We start from the raw sequence: 21,591 nt of genomic DNA, 5'->3' as shown, positions 1-21,591 counted from the left end.
GTTGTTGTAGGAATGCTAATAGCAAATAGTATCATTCAACTATATTCTCATAAGGTTTGGATAAAGCCTAAAGGGACAATTTTTACTTTGTTTTTAAGATTTGAAGAAACTTTTACTCAACGATCCAGCTGTAAGACATTTTTTTAAAGCTTTTAGAACCCTATCATTGTAAATTCATCCTTTTTTGGTTTCGATACAGGTATTCTGATTTCATTGTGAATGAAGTTGACACTGATGGAAATGTTGTTCATTTGACGTCATTGGATGCTCCTCCAGAGGTGGTGAAGTTGAATTTCTGTGTTTGTATTGGATGCCTTAGATGTTGATTTCCTTCTTTTGCGTGAACATTTATGGTAATTTTAATTCTTTTGAGGCTTCAGATTGTTTCGGAAAGCGGACCAACGATAGTCCACAGTACAAGCCAGAGTTATGCTTCTGAAATTGAATTGTTTAGATCTCTAGCTGGTGATTCTGATGCTGAGATTTTGGAAATTTTTCTTAAGCAAATCAATTCTGGCGTGAATGATGACATTTTGCCTATTGTATTCTCCCCTGATACAGACAAAACTCATCGAACGGTTAGCTCTAAGACCTTGTTTGTTAATGTATTTGCACATTTATTTTTGCGTATCGTGCATTTGTTGATTCCGAGTAACAACCAGTGCAGGACATCATCTCTTTCTTCTTTTAGCTCATCTTTAGATTATTCCTTTAGTTTTTAACTAAAACTGTCCATTGTGGTACAGATATCTATATCTATTTTCAATGCTAAATATTTTAATTTTGCTCAAAGTGTAACTTCTCTTACCATTCAGTCAGATTGAACAACTAAACAAAGACATATCTTTGTTTTTCATCACCATATACTTTACTCTTTAAAATTGCGGTTTTCAGGCTGTCCACAATTTCTTTAAGAAATTTAAGTTCCTTGTGACCGATACTATTGATGGGCCAGATTCTTCATCAAAATGTGTCCGTGTGAGGGTGGATTCAGGGGCACAGAATAACCGAGGTCGTTTCTCTAAGAAACGGAAAGAAAGGGGCGATAAACCCTTTGATAGTAGAGGTTCGGACAACTGGCCTGAACATGTTGGCAAGTTTCTCAGGTAAGGTATTTTCTTCTTTTTAGTAGTTCTGCTTGCTTTGGACTTGCTTCTGCCTTCTTATTCATAATTTTACATTTCGAATAAGAAAATATTTATACTTTGGTCTTAACGTCTACATCTGAATTGAATTGAAGTACTAAATATGAACCGTCTTCCAAAAGTTTTGCATCTTTCTCACTGAAAATTTTTGTTACGAGCAAAACAGCCAGTTTGTGCTCTTGCTTTGTCTTGATATAAATGCTTAATGACTTTTTCTAACAAGAGGTTAAATGGTCCTTTTGCTATTGGGAAGTTCTTTTTGTAATCCTCTAGCTTTAGTTGATATTTCTCTGTTTCTGTGCGTGTACTTGTTTTATTATTCGGTTTTCGTTTTTGTATATAAATGCTTAATGACTTTTTCTAACAAGAGGTTAAATGGTCCTTTTGCTATTGGGAAGTTCTTTTTGTAATCCTCTAGCTTTAGTTGATATTTCTCTGTTTCTGTGCGTGTACTTGTTTTATTATTCGGTTTTCGTTTTTGTATATTTTATCAGATCATTGAAATACTTTTATATCATTTCCTATCCCCATAACAAAAAAGTTGTACCATCGCATTGCGTCAATCTAAAAAGGAAATTTTTATTGTTGAGTGATATTTGATTGGAAAATTTTCCAAACTATTTTCTTTTATAGAACTGGCGTCTTTCTTTTTGTGCCATGTAATTATGCACATAGCTTAACAATTTTTCTAATTTATGGTTATCTATCTGGATGTTGAATTCTGAATCAATTTTAAGATGTCAATTTGAAAATATTTTAGGTTTCATCTTTACAAGGAGAACAAGGACACACAAGAGGCATTAGGACTTATAGGAAAGATGCTTGGCATCCAGGTTCATATACTCTTTGGGCTTATTTCTCTCTCTAATAGTTGTTTTCCTGATTCTCTACATTGTATTTTTTGTTTCTTTTCTTTTATTTCCCTATCGACAAATTGGATAAACTGTTTGTGTGCTCCTTGTTCATCACGTTTTGGAGTGGAAACTTAATCCTGTGCAGTGTTTTAAATAGCCTATTGGAAGTGCGCCTAGGCTCAAGGCACAGGTCTAGCGCCAAGCCTGCTCACAAAATAAGGTGCGTCTCAAGCATGCACCTTTTGTGAAGCCACAAGGCTCAAAGCCTTGAGCTTTAGGGCTTTTTCATGTTTTTTTAAATAGTACTAATTAAGGGTTTCCCTTCTTTATTAACTAAAAGAATCAAGTTTACTAAGCCTAAATGCAAAATTTCTTGTGTTTAGGTTCTTTTCTTTTTCTTCCATATTCCCACTTCAACTATGCTCCTTTTCGTGCGCCTTACGCCTAGGCTTAAGAGAGCCATTCCACGTTAGTGCGCCCTAGGCATTTAAAAGCACCGGTCTTGTTTAATTTTTGTTCATTCACGCCTTTGTAATTTGTTGTCTCCTTGTTCATTTATACCTGCCCTTGTGATTTGTAATCTTGTTCATTTGTACCAGCTCTTCTGTTTTTCTTTGTATGCCCTTGTATTCTTTCATTTATTTCTCCATGAAAGCTGTTGAATTCATAAAAAAATTGTACCAGCATTTGTCTAGTGCTTGTCCCTCGTCCAAACTAGGGGTAGGCTAAGCCTGCTCCTTTTCGTGCGCCTTACGCCTAGGCTTAAGAGAGCAATTCCGCCTTAGTGCGCCCTAGGCATTTAAAAGCACCGATCTTGTTTAATTTTTGTTCATTCACGCCTTTGTAATTTGTTGTCTCCTTGTTCATTTATACCTGCCCTTGTGATTTGTAATCTTGTTCATTTGTACCAGCTCTTCTTTTTTTCTTTGTATGCCCTTGTATTCTTTCATTTATTTCTCCATGAAAGCTGTTGAATTCATAAAAAATTTGTACCAGCATTTGACTAGTGCTTGTCCCTCGTCCAAACTAGGGGTAGTTTGCAATTTGTTTGAATAGATTTGGTCACACATACATGTATTATAGTTAATTATGGAGACATTGGTGTCCCCCTTACTAAAATATTGCAGAAAAATGGTTTAAATGGAGTGAGGAAGCTGAAGCCTTTGAACCGTTGAAACAGGTCATGATTTCTGTCCTCGTGTTAGCTCTTCCAAATTTCTCAATACCGTTTACCATTGAAACCGATGCTTCAGGGGTTGGGTTGGTGCTGTATTATCACAAAATGCTCGACCAATTGCTTATTTTAGTCCGAAATTGTCCCCTCGTGTGCAGGCCAAGTCCATATATGAGAGAGAAGTGATGGCAGTATAGAAATGGAGGCATTATTTGTTGGGTACAAAATTCACGGTACTTTCAGACCAAAAAGCCTTAAAATTCTTGATAGAACAACAGGAAGTCCAGCCCCAATTTTAGAGGTAGTTGATCGAACTCCTTGGGTATGACTTCGAAATCTTGTATCAACCCAGGTTGCAAAACAAGGCCGCAGATGCTCTATCCCGAATGAACCACAAAGTGGAACTTAATATAGTGATTGCTCAAGGGTTGTGGTTGATGTTGAGATGGTTACGAGCGAGGTGGAAAACGATGAGGAACTCCAAAACATAATCAACATTTTGAAAGAGGATCTGGAAGGGAAAGTTAATTATAAATTAGTGGCTGGCTGCTTGTTGTATAAAGAAAGGTTAGTGGTCTCTAAAACATCCACTTTAATTCCAGCACTACTTCATGCTTTTCATGACTTTGTTTTAGGAGGCCATTTGGGATTCCTTCGAACTTACAAGAGAATTAATGGAGAAATCCATTGGGTTGGTATGAAAAATGATGTAAAAAGGTGTGTAGAACAGTGTGAAGTATGCCAAGGGAACAAGACGGATGCGCTTTCTCTGGCTGGGCTTTTACAGCCCTTACCCATACCCAACTTAATCCTTGAAGATTGGATGATGGACTTTATAGAGGGAGTTCCAAAGGCAGGGGATTTGATACAATCATGGTGTTAGTAGATTGTTTGAGTAAAATGGCCCATTTTATCAACCTTAAGCATCCATTTATAGCAAAGCAAGTTGCTGAAAAATTAATTGAAGAATTGATCAGTAAGCATGGGATCCCAAACTCATTCGTCATAGATCGTGATAAGATTTTTCTATGCCATTTTTGGAAGTAATTATTTTTGGCCATGGGTACATCTCTAAAAAGAAGCTTCGCATTTCATCCTTAAACGGATGACCAAACTGAGCGAGTAAATCGTTGTCTCGAGACTTACCTATGCTGTTTTTGCAATGAGCAGCCCAAGAAATGGCACAAGCGTATACCATGGGCTGAGTTGTGGTATAATACCACTTTTCACTCATCAACTAGAATGACCCCGTTCCAATCGGTTTATGGAAGGCTCCTACCCCCACTAGTTTTATATGGAGACCGAAAACAGCCAATAACAATGCTGAACAATTACTCAAGGAGAAGGATTTGGTGATGAGTGCCTTGAAAGAAAATTTAGTAGTTGCTCAAAATTGAATGAAGACAAAGTGATCTCCATCGCAGAGAGTTGAAGTTTAAAACTGGGGACGAGGTATACCTCAAATTGAGACTGTACAGACAAAGATCATTAGCTCGGAAAAGGAGTGAGAAATGAGAAATTGCCAGTTCAGAATTAGTGCTTTTGTAGTTTGGACGGGTTTTTATATGTATTTCTGCCATTATGTTTTACTTTTCAGCCTTGCTTTTGTCTACTGTAGGTAGCTTTTGTAGTTATTTTGGTTGTTACTTTGGTCTTTTCATGACCATAGTATTGTTCTTGTACTTTGGTCTTTTCTTTGTATTTTGGATATGATGAGGGTGCTACGGGGGTGTCAACCTAGTTGAGATGTCCGGGTGCACCTACTGATCCTATGTCTCTATCTCTCCCTCATTTCTTGGCTTCCCTACTATTCTCATTGTATAGCTCTCTTATACATTGAGATTATTAATAATAAAGAAGCTCATCTCCTTTTCAAAAAAAAAATTAGCTCCAAAATTCTATGGTCCTTGTTGCATAACAGAAGAAATTGGGGAAGTTGCTCATCATTTGGATCTTCCCTCCAAAGCCATGATTCATAACGTGTTCCACATCTCTCAACTGAAACTCAAGTTAGGTCAAAACCAACATGTCCAGCACTTACAACCTGCATTGACTAAAGAATTTGAACTACAAGTGGAACCCAAGGCTGTTTTGGGAATTCGTTGGAACAGTGATATTGGGGCTAATGAATGGCTAGTGAAATGGAAGGGCTTGCATGACAGCGAAGCAACATCGGAATCAATTTACTCTTTGAATCAGCAATGTCCCTCTTTTCGCAGTCCCAAGGTGAGTTTTGCGGTCGATGGTATTGTTAGACCCCCTATTATTCACACGTACAAACGAAGGGGCAGAAAAGGTAATAATCAGGGGGCAGCTTAACCTATTAAGATTATGGAAGGAATATTCTGCTGTGGGACCTACGGGAAGGTATGGGAGTGTATAAGGGAATGTTTTTGGGATTGCTGAGGGCATCATCATTGAGAGAAAAGTTGCAGCAGCTTTTGGAGGAGAAGGCTAGCATTCTCGAATTAGCTGGAGTGTTTATCCTTTGTCTTTACTATCTTCTTCTTGTTATTATTGTCTACTGTGGTATTATCTCCGTTAGAGGATAGCTATATGAACTTTGTCTTCTACTAAAATTCTATTAATATATAAATACAGAGTATTGTCTCTGTTTCTCTATTGCATTGTTGGGATTTTACTGAGTGGCCGGTGTTGGGTCCTAACAGTTTATGTTATGTCTTTGGTTTCTGAATGTGTTTTCTTTGTATCTTCGAGCATTAGTCTCGTTGGCATTCTCTTAATTAAAACTGTGTTATTCTCTTGAAAAAGATTCACCCATTATTGTTCTAGGAATAAACTTGAATTCTGGCTAAATAACTACCTCTGTGGACAAGAGGTCAACTTATCAAAGAGTAATAAAAAATAGTGGAGTATGTTAGTTCTTCTAGTTTGTGTTTTGTTTCATGTGGGGAGAAATGGTTGAACATTTACTTTATTCCAAGTTCAGAAATATAATTTATGCTAGCCTTGTGGTATAGTAATTATTGTTCTTCCTCACACGAGTTTTCTTGGGCAGACGAGGTCTTTTGGTTTTGCTGGCACTAAGGATAAACGCTCCATCTCAACTCAAAGGGTAATCAATTGTTTGTCACTATTTTTCTTACTTGCTTTTGTATGTTTGCTTGATGTAATAGGATTTGGGTAAAATGGTAAATTCAAAGTAATCTTGGTTAATCATTGATTAATTACATTTTAGTTTCCTTTTACTTATCCTATCTTCTATTTATAGAGGCTTCTTCCCTTGTATTCAATAACTTTTGATCATTTAAATAAAATTATCATTTGGTATGCAACAATTGGTACCAGAGAAAGAAACTGTTCATGCTTGAGACTTCCCAAAGCAAAGAGGCGGACATACCCACCGCCAGTCTGTCTTATCACCGAAGACTTCGATTTGACACAGGCGGTCAGTTGAAAGCTCTATCGATGGTATTTACTGCTTACCCGGATGCATATCCTTGCAATTAGATCAATTAGAAAACAATCTTCATTTACAGCTATTGCAAGTCAAAGAAAATAGAGCAACATTTGAAATGGTCCTACAAGAAAGAGAAAAGCCCCAACCTTCTGCAGCTCCCACGACTAAAAACATTCAAGATCTATGTGCAATCACACAATAAAATCAAGAATTCATTCACGTGGGCTGTGAAATCATGTAAGAAATGAACTTACAAGAAAACCACTGGGAAGATGAAGAAACTGTCGGCCATGAAGTTGAAATGGTTAGAGGAAACTAAAACTATTTTCTAATTGGAGCTTGTGCGATTCAAATGGGAAAGGAAACCTCACCACAACATTGTGAGATGTTAAAATTGAGGAAAGTGACCTGGGTCTCACCACTAACATAAAAAATGTTAAAATTGAAGCAATTGGAGAGGTAGAAGTAGGAAAAAATGCCCACGGGCGAACTTTTTTGAGAAACTTGAAAACCTAGTTTCAATTGACCATGAAACAACTTGGGAGATGACATATCTCGAATTAGAAAATTTTGGGGTATTTCACAGACAAGTTAGAGGAGGCTGAACAGAGTTCCGACGAAGAAGGAAGAAGGAGACCTCGTGGCTGATGAAGAAAAGGAGAGGAAGCTTGTTTGCAACTCATTTGCAGTCGTTGGCAAGAGGAACAACCATATGGAATTTCAAGTGAGAAGAAGAAATTGCTTTGAAAGGAGGATGTTTTGCCTATTTGTTTCTGTGGCTCCTTTTTTCAGACACAACTCAAAAGACAAAGGACCCTCCCTGTGAAAATTTGGGCCTTTCAACCAATGACCCATACACTCTAGCCCAAAAACAACCCCATTCCCTTTTGTTCTAGTCTACTGATCAGCCCATACACAAATTTACTAAAGTGCAAAAAAACCATCACCAATTGGATTTTCTTCACTTACAAAATGGGATTTCCTCATCTTCTGTGCCTTTTTTTTTTTCTTTACTATAGAGCTTTTCTTGAACAAGTTAGTTCTTCGGTTCATTGGCTTGAATCAGATAGGTTGGATATTATTGATATTGATATATATTACCGTTCAAGTGGCTTAACTTTTTTATTTTTACCTTTATTTTCTTTTTCAAACTTGAGGAAGAGTTTTTTATTTGGGAGGGATAGAATATGATGTAATAGGATTTGGGTAAAATGGTAAATTCAAATTAATCTTTGTTACTCGATTGATTACATTTTAGGTTCCTCTATTATCTTTCATTCTCTTTAAGTTGAGGATTCTTCCCTTATATTCAATAAATTTTTATCATTTGAATAAAATTCTCATTTGGTAGACTGTAGACAACATTGCTTGATGAACCACCTACTCCAACCCTCGATCATAAACCCTTGATTGTTACCCTTCCTACATTTTTTTCATGCACAAACACATAGAGGGCAACTAATAGTTATATACAAATCTAGAAATTCCAACCGGAGATGTCATCTGTAACTTTCTTTTGAAAGTAAGAATTCATCATATTGTGCAATAGATCCACTAAACCTGCTTTAACCCAACAGGTGTAGAGAAAGAAACCTCTCTTTTCTTTCTAAATAAAAAAATGTTGCCGTTAACTTTCATGGGTCTGCAAAGAAAGCACCAGAGAAGGAAGATGATCAAATAACCCAGGGTTGACTGTATAACTTTAACAGATAACAACAGCACGGGAGAAGTGATGAAGAAAGTCTATTTCTTCCTTTGGGAAGTAAGTCATGGGGGCATTAACACTGCTGTTCTTCTTGTTAAAAAAGGCACCTTGGATGATTTCTGCTATTAGTTGGTGTGTCTTATGCTGTCATAGTAAGGAGTCTATCGTGCATCTTTTGGTCTATTGTGAATTTGCACAATCTTATTGGACAGTGACTCCCATATTTTAACTACCGCATCGCCTTCTCAAACGATTCTCACTCTTATAAATATGCTCCTTATTAGTCATCCATTCAAAAACAAAAAAGAGACCTTCTGGTACTTCATCATCAAAGCCTTCTTTTGGCTCATATGGAACGAACCCAACCATCGTACTTTTGAAGATAAGGAGTCCGACTACACTCACTTTTTCGATAATCTTTTGTATACAACTTTCACTTGGTGTAAATCCACCTCTCATTTTCATGATTACAGCCTTACTTCTCTTATCTCACAATGAAAGAGTATCTTGTAGATCATGACTTTTTTGCCCTTTTGTGATTTCATCATATCAATGAAATGAGAAAAAAGAGTAAGTGATGAAGGTTGACTACATAAAGTTGACGAAGGGTGGGTGCAAGTGAGGCTAGAAGGCTATAAATAGGGGGGGGGGGGGGGGGATGGGAGATGGGAGTTTCCTTTTAAAAAAGACCAAAAAAAAAAAAAGATGGGAGATGGGAGAGGAGAGAGCATATCTTTTCCTTTCCAATGGGAAGATTAAAAGGGTTAAGGCCTTAGATTATAGCTCCTTTTAAAAAAAGAAGATAAAAATTAGATCCCATCCTTATTGATAATAGATGGTAGAAGAGTTTAGAGTTAACAATTTAAATATTATACCTTTAATTGTGTGGATTGGGATTTTTTCTGGAGGAAGTATTGGAGCAACTCAGGATCCAATTTTTTTTTAATTATAGTTATTCCCCTTCCAAAATTGGGGTTCTTTCTTTCTCTCTCCTTTTATTTTTAATAACTAGTATTTAATATTTGTTTACTCCGGTTTCATGGAGCTGAGAAGTTATGTTCCCTTACATTAAAATGTTTGTGTGCGTTTCATTCTTTAAATAAAAACCTTTTGTTTGCTTGGTGTGATTTCTTTAGTCTATGAAACCATGTTCTGTATTATAAAAAAGAAACACACTTATTTGCATCTTCTACACGTTGAATCTCATCATCATCTTTTCTTGGTGATCGTACTTCTTTTTAATTCATGTGTGGAGAGAACCTCAAAGGTGGATATAGTGATATTTTTATTAAAAGGCTTTTGTCAGATTGTTGGAGATGGAGGCTAAAATATGTTTTCAGATAGGATGGATCCATTATGTTAGGGATTTGATTTGAGGAAAATACTTTTTGCCTTGCTAGGTCACTGTATTTAAGCAACACGCAAGTAGAATAGCTGCTCTGAATGATCGGTTGATTGGTATCAAGTTGGGTAACTTTAGGTAAGGCAGGATAAATTGCATGTTTTTAGCCTTATTTAACATATTAAAATATTTATTCATGCATGTGTTTTCCTTACACTGTTTCCAGCTATATCCAGGAAGGGCTTCTTCTTGGGCAGCTCCTGGGTAACAGGTTTACCATCACCTTGCGGTAAGTTCGTCACTAAAATTCAATTTGATATTTAACATTTTAGTATATATGCAATAACTTCAACCTGATTGTTAGAGGTTCAAATTTTAACCCTTCCAAAATGTTGATGATTTTAAATGACATTTAAGTTATAATGATTCAAGTTATATTTGAACTGTCTATCTTACCAGAGGTGTTGTAGCTAATAGTGAAGACGTGATCAAAGCATCTGCAGAAGCTTTAGGAAGGCATGGGTTTATTAATTACTTTGGCTTACAGGTATGTTTTATTAATTTAATATCTCGTCTCATAAGTAACTTGCTCCATTCCTAGTAAATCTTGGGTTGCAGGTGCGGTGTGTGGTCTTTGACCCTGACTCTGAATTTGTCTAAACGCATCATAGCATCCATACAAATATTTACAATTTTCATATGGAGGTACTGACATGGATTCATGTGTGTTTTTATGTAAGATGGTTCTCACTTCTTCTTAGTGTACCATAGAGTGCCTTTGGGAGGGAATCTCACAAGCCATTGGTGTACCTTATGGTGTAACGTTGGGAGGGAAACTCATTGTAATTTGTAAGTATTTGATATACATTAGGAAGGAGTGCTTTACAGGTACGGGAGGATAGAATCTTGTCAACTGGACGTAAAGATCTCAACATTGGAAGTGCCTTGTGAGGAGGAATTTTACATGTGGCTAAATGAGGGTGACACTATTTTAATCAACAGTAGGTTCTTGGAAGTGGATTATTTGTAAGCATTTTGGTTCCAAGGGCTAGTTGGCATATCCTAGAAGTGCCTGTCTTGGAACTAAAGGCTTTGGCATTCTAATAGCCCAAGAAGGGTAAATATCTCTATTTGGATTATGTTGTTCGGAAAATTAAACTGTGCTTCAGTAATCCAAAGAAAGCTTCCCTCCCATGTTCTCTAACCTCATGCCTGTCCCTTTGTGAGGCTAATCTGGAAAATATTCAGCACCTTTTAATTGACTGTTTTTGCTTCTCATTGTTGGTTCTGCCCTCTCCAAACATTCAACATTTGTTGGGTTTTTGATCAAGATTTTAAGAATAATATGACTCAAATTCTTGCCGGTCCAGCCTTGAATAAGAAAACAACTGAATTGTTGTGGGTAAACGCAGTAAAAGCTCTCTTAGTTGAAGTCTGGTTTGAAAGAAACCAAAGAGTTTTCCATGATAAACATTCGACTTGGATGGAACGTTATGATTCTGTTCGGTTGAGAGCATCCTCATGGTGTTCACTATCCAAATATTTTCAAGATTACTCTTTGCAGCCTTTATAGCCTCCCCATTTTGAAGTCTTCGATCATTACATCTTCCGGATCGGCCTTATGCATCCACCAGTCTTATGCTCAATCAAGGATTATTCTTCTTTGTTCTTGGCTGCTGCCTTTGTTTTTATGTTTTGTTTTTGGACAGATTATGTATCTTGTACTGGGAATAGGATCCTAGTTTAAGGGTTTTATATCGCTTCTTGGATGTGATGAGGGCGCTATGACTATAGGGGTGTCAACCTAGTTGAGATGCCCGCCTGCTGATCCTCCCCCTATTGCTGTTTGTATAACTCTGTACATTGAGATTTGTCTCTCTATTTTTCTATGTATTAATGATAGTAAGACTCGTATCCTTTAAAAAAAGAAGTTTATGTAGCCTTCTTTCCAGACCTTTCCAGATATTGTAGTGCCAACAGATTGTACGAGCTAAATATTGGAGACATTCCTTTGTAACTTTCATTAACATAGAAAATGAAAGAATACAAGGCACAAATAGGAAGAAAAACTAAGCCAACAAAAAAGAAAATTGTACAAGGGTCTCCAATCTTAAAAGGTATGACCTAACAGATACTTGCAAAAAGAATTCGTCATAGACCTAGAGAAACATTAACATCAAAATTTGCTAGGGACTAAACATGGAAAGGTTCTCTTTAATCTCACCAAAGATTCTACTATTTCTTTCACCCCAAATACCCCATAACAAAGTACGCACTCAGCCTTCCATAGAAAGGCCCAATTCCCTCCAACTGACATATAGTACTTTCCTATTTGTAGGGAAGTTTTCAACAACACAAACGAATTAGTTTTGCAAAAGATTCCAACACATGCAAAAGGTAAGTTCTCTTTGTTCTCTCTCCTCTCTCCTCCCTCTTCTCCTCTCCCTCAGTTTCCCCTTTGTCTCTGCCTCCTCCTCCGGTAGACAAAGAGCCTCGTTGTTTGTCGCCTGACCTCCCTCTGCCCTTCCCATCCTCCGCAACCCCATTCCTTTTCTTCGGCCAGCGTTTTACCGGGCTTATTTGTTATGGAAGTGAAAAGTTGCAAAGTAAATGACGTTCATTTTTTGTCCTGGTTTGAGGCTGGGAAATTTTTGTGGAAGAGGTGGAAGCTAACAAGCGATTGATACTTTCTGCTTCGCAAGTAGTCTGGTTCGTGGATAATATTTTGGAATTTTCCAAGAAACCAACATCAAGTTTTTTTTTTTAAAAGGAAAGGATGCAGATGACAGATTTAAGCTTTCAAAAATTAACACAATAGGAAAATGGTCTATGAGATGTATAGTCTGGCTAAGGCAGGAGGTAGATTTTTTATTCACGTACCATCAGGTGAAGACACAGGGATTGGAAGGTTTTTTGCTGAGTCTCTTCGGGACATCCGATTGCTTCATCAAAGTAGCATAAAGGTCAAGGAGAAGCCCAAGATTTGAGGATAAAAACAAAACAATGAAGGTGTTGGTCAATCTTCCATGGGTTGCTCTGTTTTGCCTACCAAGAAACAGAGCACTGCCTCAACCTTCAACCAAATAAGGTGCTCCTCCCCTGTTAAGAAGACTGATAGTAAATTTTTGTCCCAGCACTGGATAATCAAAAACTTGGAAGTTGTCAAGGAGAATTTCAACAATCTTTTTGTTTGTCTCAAGCCTTTTTGAGTTTAACAAATGGCCGGAAATCTGTAATACTACGCTAAAGTTATACTTTAGTTCAAATGTAATTTAAATCCTCTCTCAGCGGAAGTTGCCTTAATCAAACTGAGTAATGGAAAATTGGAAGAGCTTATTGAAATACCTGGAAAATGGCAAGCATTTGGTAAGTTCCATCTAAAGCTTGAGAAATGGGACAAGATGAAGCATAGCCGTCCAAATGTGGTGTGGTTATAGGGGATGGCTATCTATACGTAATTTACCTCTAGACTACTGGTGCAGAAAAACTTTTGAAGCCATTGGTGATCACTTGTTTAGAGGCTATTTTAGTTGAAACTTTACATCACACCAATGTAGCGGAAGTGAAAATTCAAGTCAAGTGGAACCTTTGTGGTTTTATGCTAGCAATGATAGAAATAGCAGGTGAGAATCGTTGAACTTTTTTCCTAAATTATGGTGATATTGAAGTTCTTTGTCCTCCCCCAAAAGTCAAAAGTGATTTACTCTTCAAGGATTTTTTTTGATCCTATTGATTTGATTAGAGTTTTACAAGTTATGAAGGATGAAGAAGGTGAAGCTCCTGAGATTGACCCAGAATGGGGTTTCATTAAGGATGCAGGAGAATCGTCAAATTTCACAAGAAACCTGTTTGTCTTCATGCAAAACAAATCTCAAGGGAAGTTTCCAGCTTTGTGCTTGCTGGAAAAACCTCTAGTTCAGCCCCATTTGGTGGCCAGTTCATTGGAAGTTAATCCTCAGAATGTGAACTCAGATATGGCATTAAAGAGGAAAGAGTAAGCAGAAGAAGTTATTTCTGTGCAATGCAACCTTTCATTGTCTAAAAGTAAAGGCGTGAATAAGAAAATTAAATTTAGGAAGTCTGTTGAAATCTCTCCAAAAGCCCACCAAGAAGACAACTCAGACGTAGCATTTATTCAGCCAGGCCTTATTCTCTCTCCAAGCCTCAAATTAAAAGCTCTCCCTGCATTGGAATCAGTATCTTCTCTGTCCTCTTCAAGTCCGTTATTAAGTATGGGTAATTCTGACTCTAAATCTTCCAAAGTCAGTTTGAATAGTGTTATTAAGCAAGCTGCAAGAGAAGCAAACAAACTTGAGCCATTTCAGAAGTTACTGATTGGTGCATCATTGAGACATGGCTTGAAAGAGGTTAAGAAGCTCAAGAGTTCGAAAGTTCCAAAAAGAAATTATCCTTTGTTCAAACCATTACGTAAGCAATTTTCCAGAAAAAAGACTTTCAATAATTCCTGGACAAAGATCACAAATCCAGACTTGTTAGAGGGTCGTCCAAAACAGGTCAGTCATATCATCCTCTTCTTTAAATCACATCAATCATTGAAGTGGAAGTTCTCAATTTTCAAGCACATCATGTTTGTCTTGTGCGAGGTACTCATATTCCACAAGATTTGAAAGAAAAATCATTTGTTAGTGTATGCAGTGAAGAGCTTGAAACTTGAAAGGGATGGGGATGATGAAATTTAAAATTCTGAGGAGTTCCCTGAAGGTTTGGACAAGGCTTTAGGCGTCTTACTCCAACCTGGAAAAGAGATTATTCCTTCCAAGTGTAAGGACTTTCCTTTTACTCCTCTGAAAAAGCAAGATATCCCCCAAAAGCTGCACACCATCTTAGAAGCCTGTGACATCTCCCTAGCTTAGTCCAACGAAAAGGAAGAAGCAACCTGAAATTACTTGAATTGCAGTTTTCAGGGTTGTAATAGTGAAGATCATTTCATGGAGCAGTGGGGGAATTGGGGAAAAATCAAAGAGACTCTGAAAAGATTTCTGCAAATAATTAATCTGGATGTTGTTTTAATCCAAGAAACTAAAAGAGACAGTTTTGATAGAGCATTCATAAAAAGCATTTGGAGTTCAAAAGACATTTGTTGGGCTTTTGTGGAAGCGGTTGGGAGATTTGGAGGCATTCTTACATTGTGGGGCGAAGGAAAGATTTCCTTGCTCGACATCACTAAGGGAGAGTTCTCATTTACAATTAAATGCTGTACAATTTGCAAAAAACACTGCTGGATATCTGATGTTTATGGTCCATTGATTCTCGAGAAAGAAGGAGACTATGGGCTGAACTGATGTCTATTGTTGATTCCTGTAATGAACCTTGGAATATCGGTGGAGATTTCAATAGTATTGACAAAGAAGTGAAAGATTCCCAATGGGAAGAGCTTCAAGGGACATGAGAAATTTCAATATATTCATTAAGGAAAATAACTTCATGGAAGTTCCTCTTTCAAACGGCCGATTCACTTGGTCAAGTGAAGGAGAAGTAATCTCTAAATCTCTTATTGACAGATTTCTGGTTTCTAACAAGTGGGAGGAAGCTTTTGAGAAGAGGAAGGCATTCAGTACCTCCTCTTTGAGTGCAGTTATGCTCAAATTGTTGGTTTGCATTATTTAAATTTTTTGGCTTGGGATAGAAGATATGTTCAAGTGTTTTTTTGATAGATTTGATCAACCCCAAATTAGATTTTTGTACTCATGATGGTGCAAATGAGAGCCAATGCAGATAAAAAATTACACTGCATCTGAATCAGCAATATATTTTGTTAATTGATGCAATGGGTGCTATTGATTCAGTATTTCTAAATGTTTTGCTAACTATGCCATCTGTGTTTTTGAATTAAGCGTTTTGGCAGTGGTTCTGTACCGACTCATCTTGTTGGAGCTTCACTTCTTAGAGGAGAGTGGAAGGGTGCTGTCAATATGATTCTTGATCCAAGAGAAGGGGATATCCTTTTATTAATGCGTGTGCAAGGAAGGATTGTCACTCTACTTATCTGCTTGCTTTCCAATGTTTTTCTCCTTGCAGGCCTAGTTTGTTTCCTTAACTCAATTTTTAATTACAAACCAATGAAATTGCAAAGGCAAGAGACTACTACAAGGAAAGTGATGATATTGATGGAACGTTGAAGCAATTACCTCGATATTTAGTGGCTGAAAGAGCAATAGTAAGTTCATAGATATAATAGTCAGTCATTAATTCCACATTTTTGATTTTCTGATACAGTTATCTCGTAAATGATTTTTTTTTATTACTGTAGTACTGATTGCCTGCAACGTACATACATACATGGATGTGTGTGATTTTGCATTATAGCAAGCACACTGTATTTTCCTTGTGTGTAATAATGATGTAATTCTTGCTCTTTCTAAATTATGCAGCTACAATGTTTGAAGAAATGTCCTGGGAACTATTTGCAGGCTCTTAAAGCTATACCTAGAACTTTGAGAATGATGTAAGCGATTATAATTGGGAAGATTCTAGTTTTCTTGCTATGTGGATTATGCTTGCTGGTTATTGATATCTTTTATGCTTGATATACTTCATTCGACTTTCTTGTGGTTCGTTCTTTCCAAGGTGTGAAAGAAAAAGACCTTTTGGTTAAGTTTTAAAAAGGTTCTTTCGGTATATGTGGTCTGAAAGACCTGGAAGAATTTTCGAGGATGTTTTCGCAACTTTCTATAGTTTTATAGATTTGATATTGTTTCATGCTTTGTTTGAGTGTAAATGTAAATAACCCCATTTGGTTTAAGGTTTTTATGGATGTATGGGGATAAAGAATGTCCAACAATTTGATTGTTGGGAATAGGAGATTGTTTGTGTTTGGTTGTGTGTGGAACGTTTAATTGTTGTGTGAAGGTCTTAAATTTTAGGGAGTAAAAATAACTTTGTTATTGAATATAGGTATCGTCTCTTTAAATATCCAAACAAGGAAACAAATGGTAAATATTTGAGAACTAACATTAATGCACAAACTATCATGGGTTGCCCTAGGGGTACAAAAGAAGACATCGTCTTAATAATAGGGTTAGGCTAAGAGGTCATGGGTTCTATTGAAAGGGAAACAGACAAACACACAACTTAACTATATGCATCCCACATGCTTGTGTCCCTTAGGTAGAACACAAATCTTTGAAGTGTTATTCTTTTCAAGAGCTTTCATTTCTTCCATGACAACATTCTTCCATTTAGGACACTCTAGAGCAATGAATATTTTTCGATATTGTGGTAGAGTCAAGGGTGGTAGTAAAAGCTCTGAACTATGGTGAGAGATTCTTGTATGACACATAATTACATATGGAGTGCTTTGTGCAGGGCCTTGTACCTTTCCTCAGTGCAATAGGAAGATCAAGAGATGGATCATACCTGCTACTATTTCCAGAATGGTTTGACTTAGTTTCGTTTTCAGTATGTTCAGCAACAACCTCGTTTTCAATAATTTTGTCCTCATTGTCTACAATGACCTCATCAATACTGCCCTACTCACCCATATCTTTCAGAATAGTTGTCTCATACCTGTCATTCTCACTCATTCTGTTATTACTATGTGAATTAATTGAATCTGTCATACCTTGATCTCTTATTGGTTCGGACTCAACTTCCTTTATGAGATTCCTCCTATAGTAGGTTTTTCAAGGTTGTTGGTAGGACTGTAGTGTGAGGGCTAGGGTCAGATAAGGTAACCACAGTAGGATAAGAAGACTCTAAGGGAAGCATATAGTTAGACTCTTCACTCCATTCTCCCCTTGAAGTAGGCTAACGGAAAAAAAAGGACAATCTTCTATAAAGGTGACATCCATGGTAACAAAGTACTTACGTGAAGATGGATGGAAGCATTTATAACCTCGTTGGTGCAGAGGATATCCAACCAACACGCAAGCCTGAGCCCTAGGGGTAAATTTAGTTTGGTTAGGACCATGGCTATGGTCATAGGCAGTGCAGCCGAACACCCAAAAGGGAACATCAGGGATGGGACGGTTTGGTTGGGCGGCGGTGTCTGAATAGGATGGGCCAACGCGTGAACTTCCAGCATCAATGTGTGGGCAGTTTCTGGCGACGCGCACGACGATAAGATCTGCCAAATTATGTTTCTTTGCATTTTCTGAAGGCGGCGAAGCCATTCATCCATGGCAGCATTGATTCGAGCATCAACGGCGGCGGCGACGACGACACTAAAATTGGTGGCTGTCTCCTCTATGTGATTTCCATCACTGGTTGTGTTGTTTATGATTTGTTCAATGTCCCGCTCTGATACCATATTGAAGGGAGACAAACAAATACAACTTTACGTGGAAACCTGAGTACCGGGAGAAAACCACGATGTTTTTCTTTTTATTATTTTCGGATGAAAAATACAATAGATACAAGGGAGAATAAATAGAATATACAAGGGAATTAAAAAGGAAAGGATTTAGGAATTAAGGAAAACATTCCCATAATCTTTCCATAAATATTCTAAGATTCTAACAGGTTCAATCCATGGTGGCCATGTATCTAGGAATTAATATCCTATGAGTTTTCTTGACACTCAAATGTTGTAGGGTCGAGTGTGTTGTTTCTTGAGATTAGTTGAGGTGTGTGTCCATAGCTTGCTTGTCAATCAATTTGTCAATGCATGTAATTAGTTCATGAAAACCTAATTTCTCACATTCCACTAATCAATTGTGGACTTTAGTGGGCAAGGTGTTTGCATCTCAACCACATATCCCACTATAAAGTTAGTGGGATTATCTAGCAGAATATTGGATTTACCCTCTAACTTTAGTCAAAGGGCAAATTGGTCTTTTCACCTCTCAAGTCAAAGTCAAACTTTGACTTTTCAAGTAAAAAATCATGATTATAACCATGATTAATAAGTTAATTCTTTATAAGTTGTTTTTAATCTCAGCTGGGTCAAAATTACCGTTTTACCTTCAAGATTCATCTTGTTCCTCAAGTGCCACTGATCTAGTATTGAACAATTGGTTTAAGGTTCAACCTATAAACTGAATCTCCCTGAGGCCAATGAGAGGGTGGAGCTCCCTTGTTCAAGACCTGGGTTCAGTCTCTAAGGGATCAACCTATCTACTAACCTTATAATGTGCAGGAATGAATTTCATCTTGCACCCTATGTTCTCAGTTATCCACTTAGTCTTACCCCTGAAATAGGAGGTTTATTGGACTAGTGTTGACGAGTTGCCTTCATCTATGCAGATCTAAGAATAATCCCGTGCGAATAGAAGTTTATAGTTAACTCAAGATTTAGATTAAGTTATTTAGGTTATCAATAAACGAAATATTTAGTTTTATACAATAAACGGTGTTACAACGTAAAAGTGCCTATTTCATGGTTCAATCTTATTTAACTCTTTACAGTGGATGCCCTACTTTCATGTTTCTACATAAACGATTCAAGTTCACATCTTTTGTACTAACTACAAAGCGGACCGCATCCATAGTGTTCCTAGAATAAGGCGTTCAACCTTATTCATATACTAGAGATTGTTTAGGCTATATACTCGAACTTGATCAACGTTTGTGTTTCTACGTGAAGTTCAAGTTTACTCAAGATAGCCTCGGAACCTTAGTTTACTGGATTCAAGATTATACTATTTAATTTCACTATTAATTTCTCAGTAACAACTTTATTGAATAGAATATGATTTTAAATTACAAACTACGAGTTTTAGGATATAAATTCCAATATACGTTTGGTTTCTGTTAAGTTTAATGCTTTGTTGTACGTGTTGGAGGTGAAACTTTTTGTAAGGATGAGTTAGTTCTTATTGTGTTGATTGAAGGCCCTTTTTTTATAGTTTGTCTCCTATTTTTTTTAGGTTTTTTTTCCTTCTTCCTCTGGAAGCCTGGTTATTCATGAAAAAGGAATTTGTATTCAAGTCTTAGCCAGAAGATTGTGAAAAGCTATGCTCGAATTTTAAGAAAAAAAATGCCTTTTTTTTCTCCTGTAGGGAGATTTTTGAATGCGGTTTAGTTTGCTAATGGAGAAATGAATCATTAGATAGGATTGTTTTATCCAAATAAATACTGAAACGCTGAAAAGTTGGTAGATTGGACACTCCTGGGTTTGGTTCAAAATAAAGGTTATTATTATTATTTATTGTTTATATTTTGAGCTGTTTTTCTTCAGCTAACTACATTGTTTTCCTTACAACTAATGGAAAATGCACGTGCAAAACATTTGCTGCCTGGGAAGGCAATGCAGATACAATCTGTTATCTTCCATTTCACTCTACTGGCATGTCTCAAGGAGACTTCAATTATTTTAATTCATTTCAGTTTTACTAGCATCCAAAGTGCAAAGTCAATTATTTTTCAGTTGAATAATGATATGACATCATGTTACTAGTTCTATGTTGTTGCAAGTCATCTAGATCTTTTTGGAGATTGATGGTTGGTTATCATTTAGATCATAGATGATTATGGATAAAGGATGATGTCTTTGGAGAGCATGAACCGTTAAAGCATCCCTTACTTTTCAGGTACGTGCATAGTTACCAAAGCTATTTATGGAATCATGCAGCAAGTATGAGAGTGCAAAAATACGGTGCGCTTCCTTAATTATCTACTTATGGTATATGATTTTCACAATCAAGATCATTATAAAAGTTGTGTTTCGCAGTAATCATTTGTGTCATAATTTCTGTGGTTTCACCATCATGTAACAGGGATTGACAAAGTGGTTGTTGGAGACTTGGTATACTGTAAAGAAAACCACACTGAAACAGCTGCAGTGCAAAATTCTGAAGAATATGAAGACGAGGACTGTGGCGATGCTAATTCATACGACTCTTGTCATTTAGAAGAAGTGTGCAAGCTTGGTCTTCCAACTGAAAGACATAAGCTAGTGAAGGTGGGTTCCCGGTCCTAACACTCAAAGCATGCACCTAGAGAATTTTTTTACTATAACATTATTCCCAGAGCCTGTTATTTGAGGGTTGCATACCAAATTGGTCCATTTTAGGTGGGGTTATTTTATACTAACGAACACCAAACACCATTGCAGTTTATACCGCAGAGACAAAAGAAAAAAAAATTTCTAGGATCTTTTGTTAAACAGCTTTGAGTTACAATGGATAGACATTTTGTAGAAATGAGAGGCAAAGAAATATTAATCTCCTTTTTCGCTTATTGATTATGTGCAAATTAGATCTTTTTATATAGGAGAAAAACCTTACAAATATGGAAAGAATAAAAATAACAAAAGGATAAATATTTGAAAAATAATATTCAGATACAATTATAGAAATTCCAACACTCCACCTCAAGCTGGTTTAAAGATGTCTTCCATAGCCAACTTGTCAATCAATCTGTCAAATTGTTTCTTTGGAAGACCTTTTGTTAACGCGTCAACAATTTGCTCTGATCTAGGAAGATAAGGAATGCATATTGTTCCCATTTCAATTTTCTCGTTGATGAAATGCGTTAACCTCGACATGTTTTGTTCTATCATGTAGTAATGGACTATGGGTAATAGCTAATAGAAATGGTGGCTCTGTTGTCAAAGTAAATTTGTATAGGTGTAGTTAAAGAAATCTTCAACTCTTCAAGGACCCTTTTGATCCATATGCCTTCACAAATTCCATGAGCAAAGGCTCTAAACTCTGCTTCAGCTTCAGCACTACTTCTGGTCACCACATTCTGTTTTTACTTCTCCAAGTCACCAAATTTCCTTCACCGTAGGAACAATAACCAGAGTTAGATCTTATATCTTTATTACTTCCTGCCTAATCTGCATCGGTGTAGGCTAATATTTGGAAGCGATTATTCTTTTCAAATAGAATACCTTTTCCTGGATATCCTTTCAAATATCTCAACATTCTATAGGCAGCTTCAAAATGAGTCGGACCAAGAGCATGCATAAACTAACCAACCATGCTCACAGCATGTGCAAACTCATGACGTGTACGAGACAGATAAATCAATCTGCCAACGAGTCTCT

The 21,591-nt window shown here is 36.9% G+C and overlaps 1 protein-coding gene across 1 annotated transcript in view; it reads left to right on the top strand.

The window, feature by feature from the left end:
• Positions 1–149: 149 nt before the first annotated feature.
• The window catches only part of LOC116406344 (multisubstrate pseudouridine synthase 7-like), a gene marked incomplete at its 5' end in the record, with an annotated part of 32,905 nt that continues 11,463 nt past the window's right edge, over positions 150–21,591 (top strand). The window contains 13 exons of the mRNA XM_031890061.1: positions 150–278; positions 381–578; positions 895–1,106; positions 1,906–1,978; positions 6,193–6,249; positions 9,700–9,779; positions 9,868–9,930; positions 10,101–10,188; positions 15,497–15,599; positions 15,716–15,819; positions 16,034–16,107; positions 20,132–20,196; positions 20,318–20,502. Of these exons, the coding sequence (XP_031745921.1) occupies positions 150–278; positions 381–578; positions 895–1,106; positions 1,906–1,978; positions 6,193–6,249; positions 9,700–9,779; positions 9,868–9,930; positions 10,101–10,188; positions 15,497–15,599; positions 15,716–15,819; positions 16,034–16,107; positions 20,132–20,196; positions 20,318–20,502 (1,431 nt within the window). The remainder of the gene's footprint in view (positions 279–380; positions 579–894; positions 1,107–1,905; positions 1,979–6,192; positions 6,250–9,699; positions 9,780–9,867; positions 9,931–10,100; positions 10,189–15,496; positions 15,600–15,715; positions 15,820–16,033; positions 16,108–20,131; positions 20,197–20,317; positions 20,503–21,591) is intronic.

The sequence above is a fragment of the Cucumis sativus genome, unplaced genomic scaffold, assembly GCF_000004075.3.
Source record: "Cucumis sativus cultivar 9930 unplaced genomic scaffold, Cucumber_9930_V3 scaffold90, whole genome shotgun sequence".
Lineage (NCBI taxonomy): Eukaryota > Viridiplantae > Streptophyta > Magnoliopsida > Cucurbitales > Cucurbitaceae > Cucumis > Cucumis sativus.
This window is presented reverse-complemented; position numbering and strand designations above follow the sequence as displayed.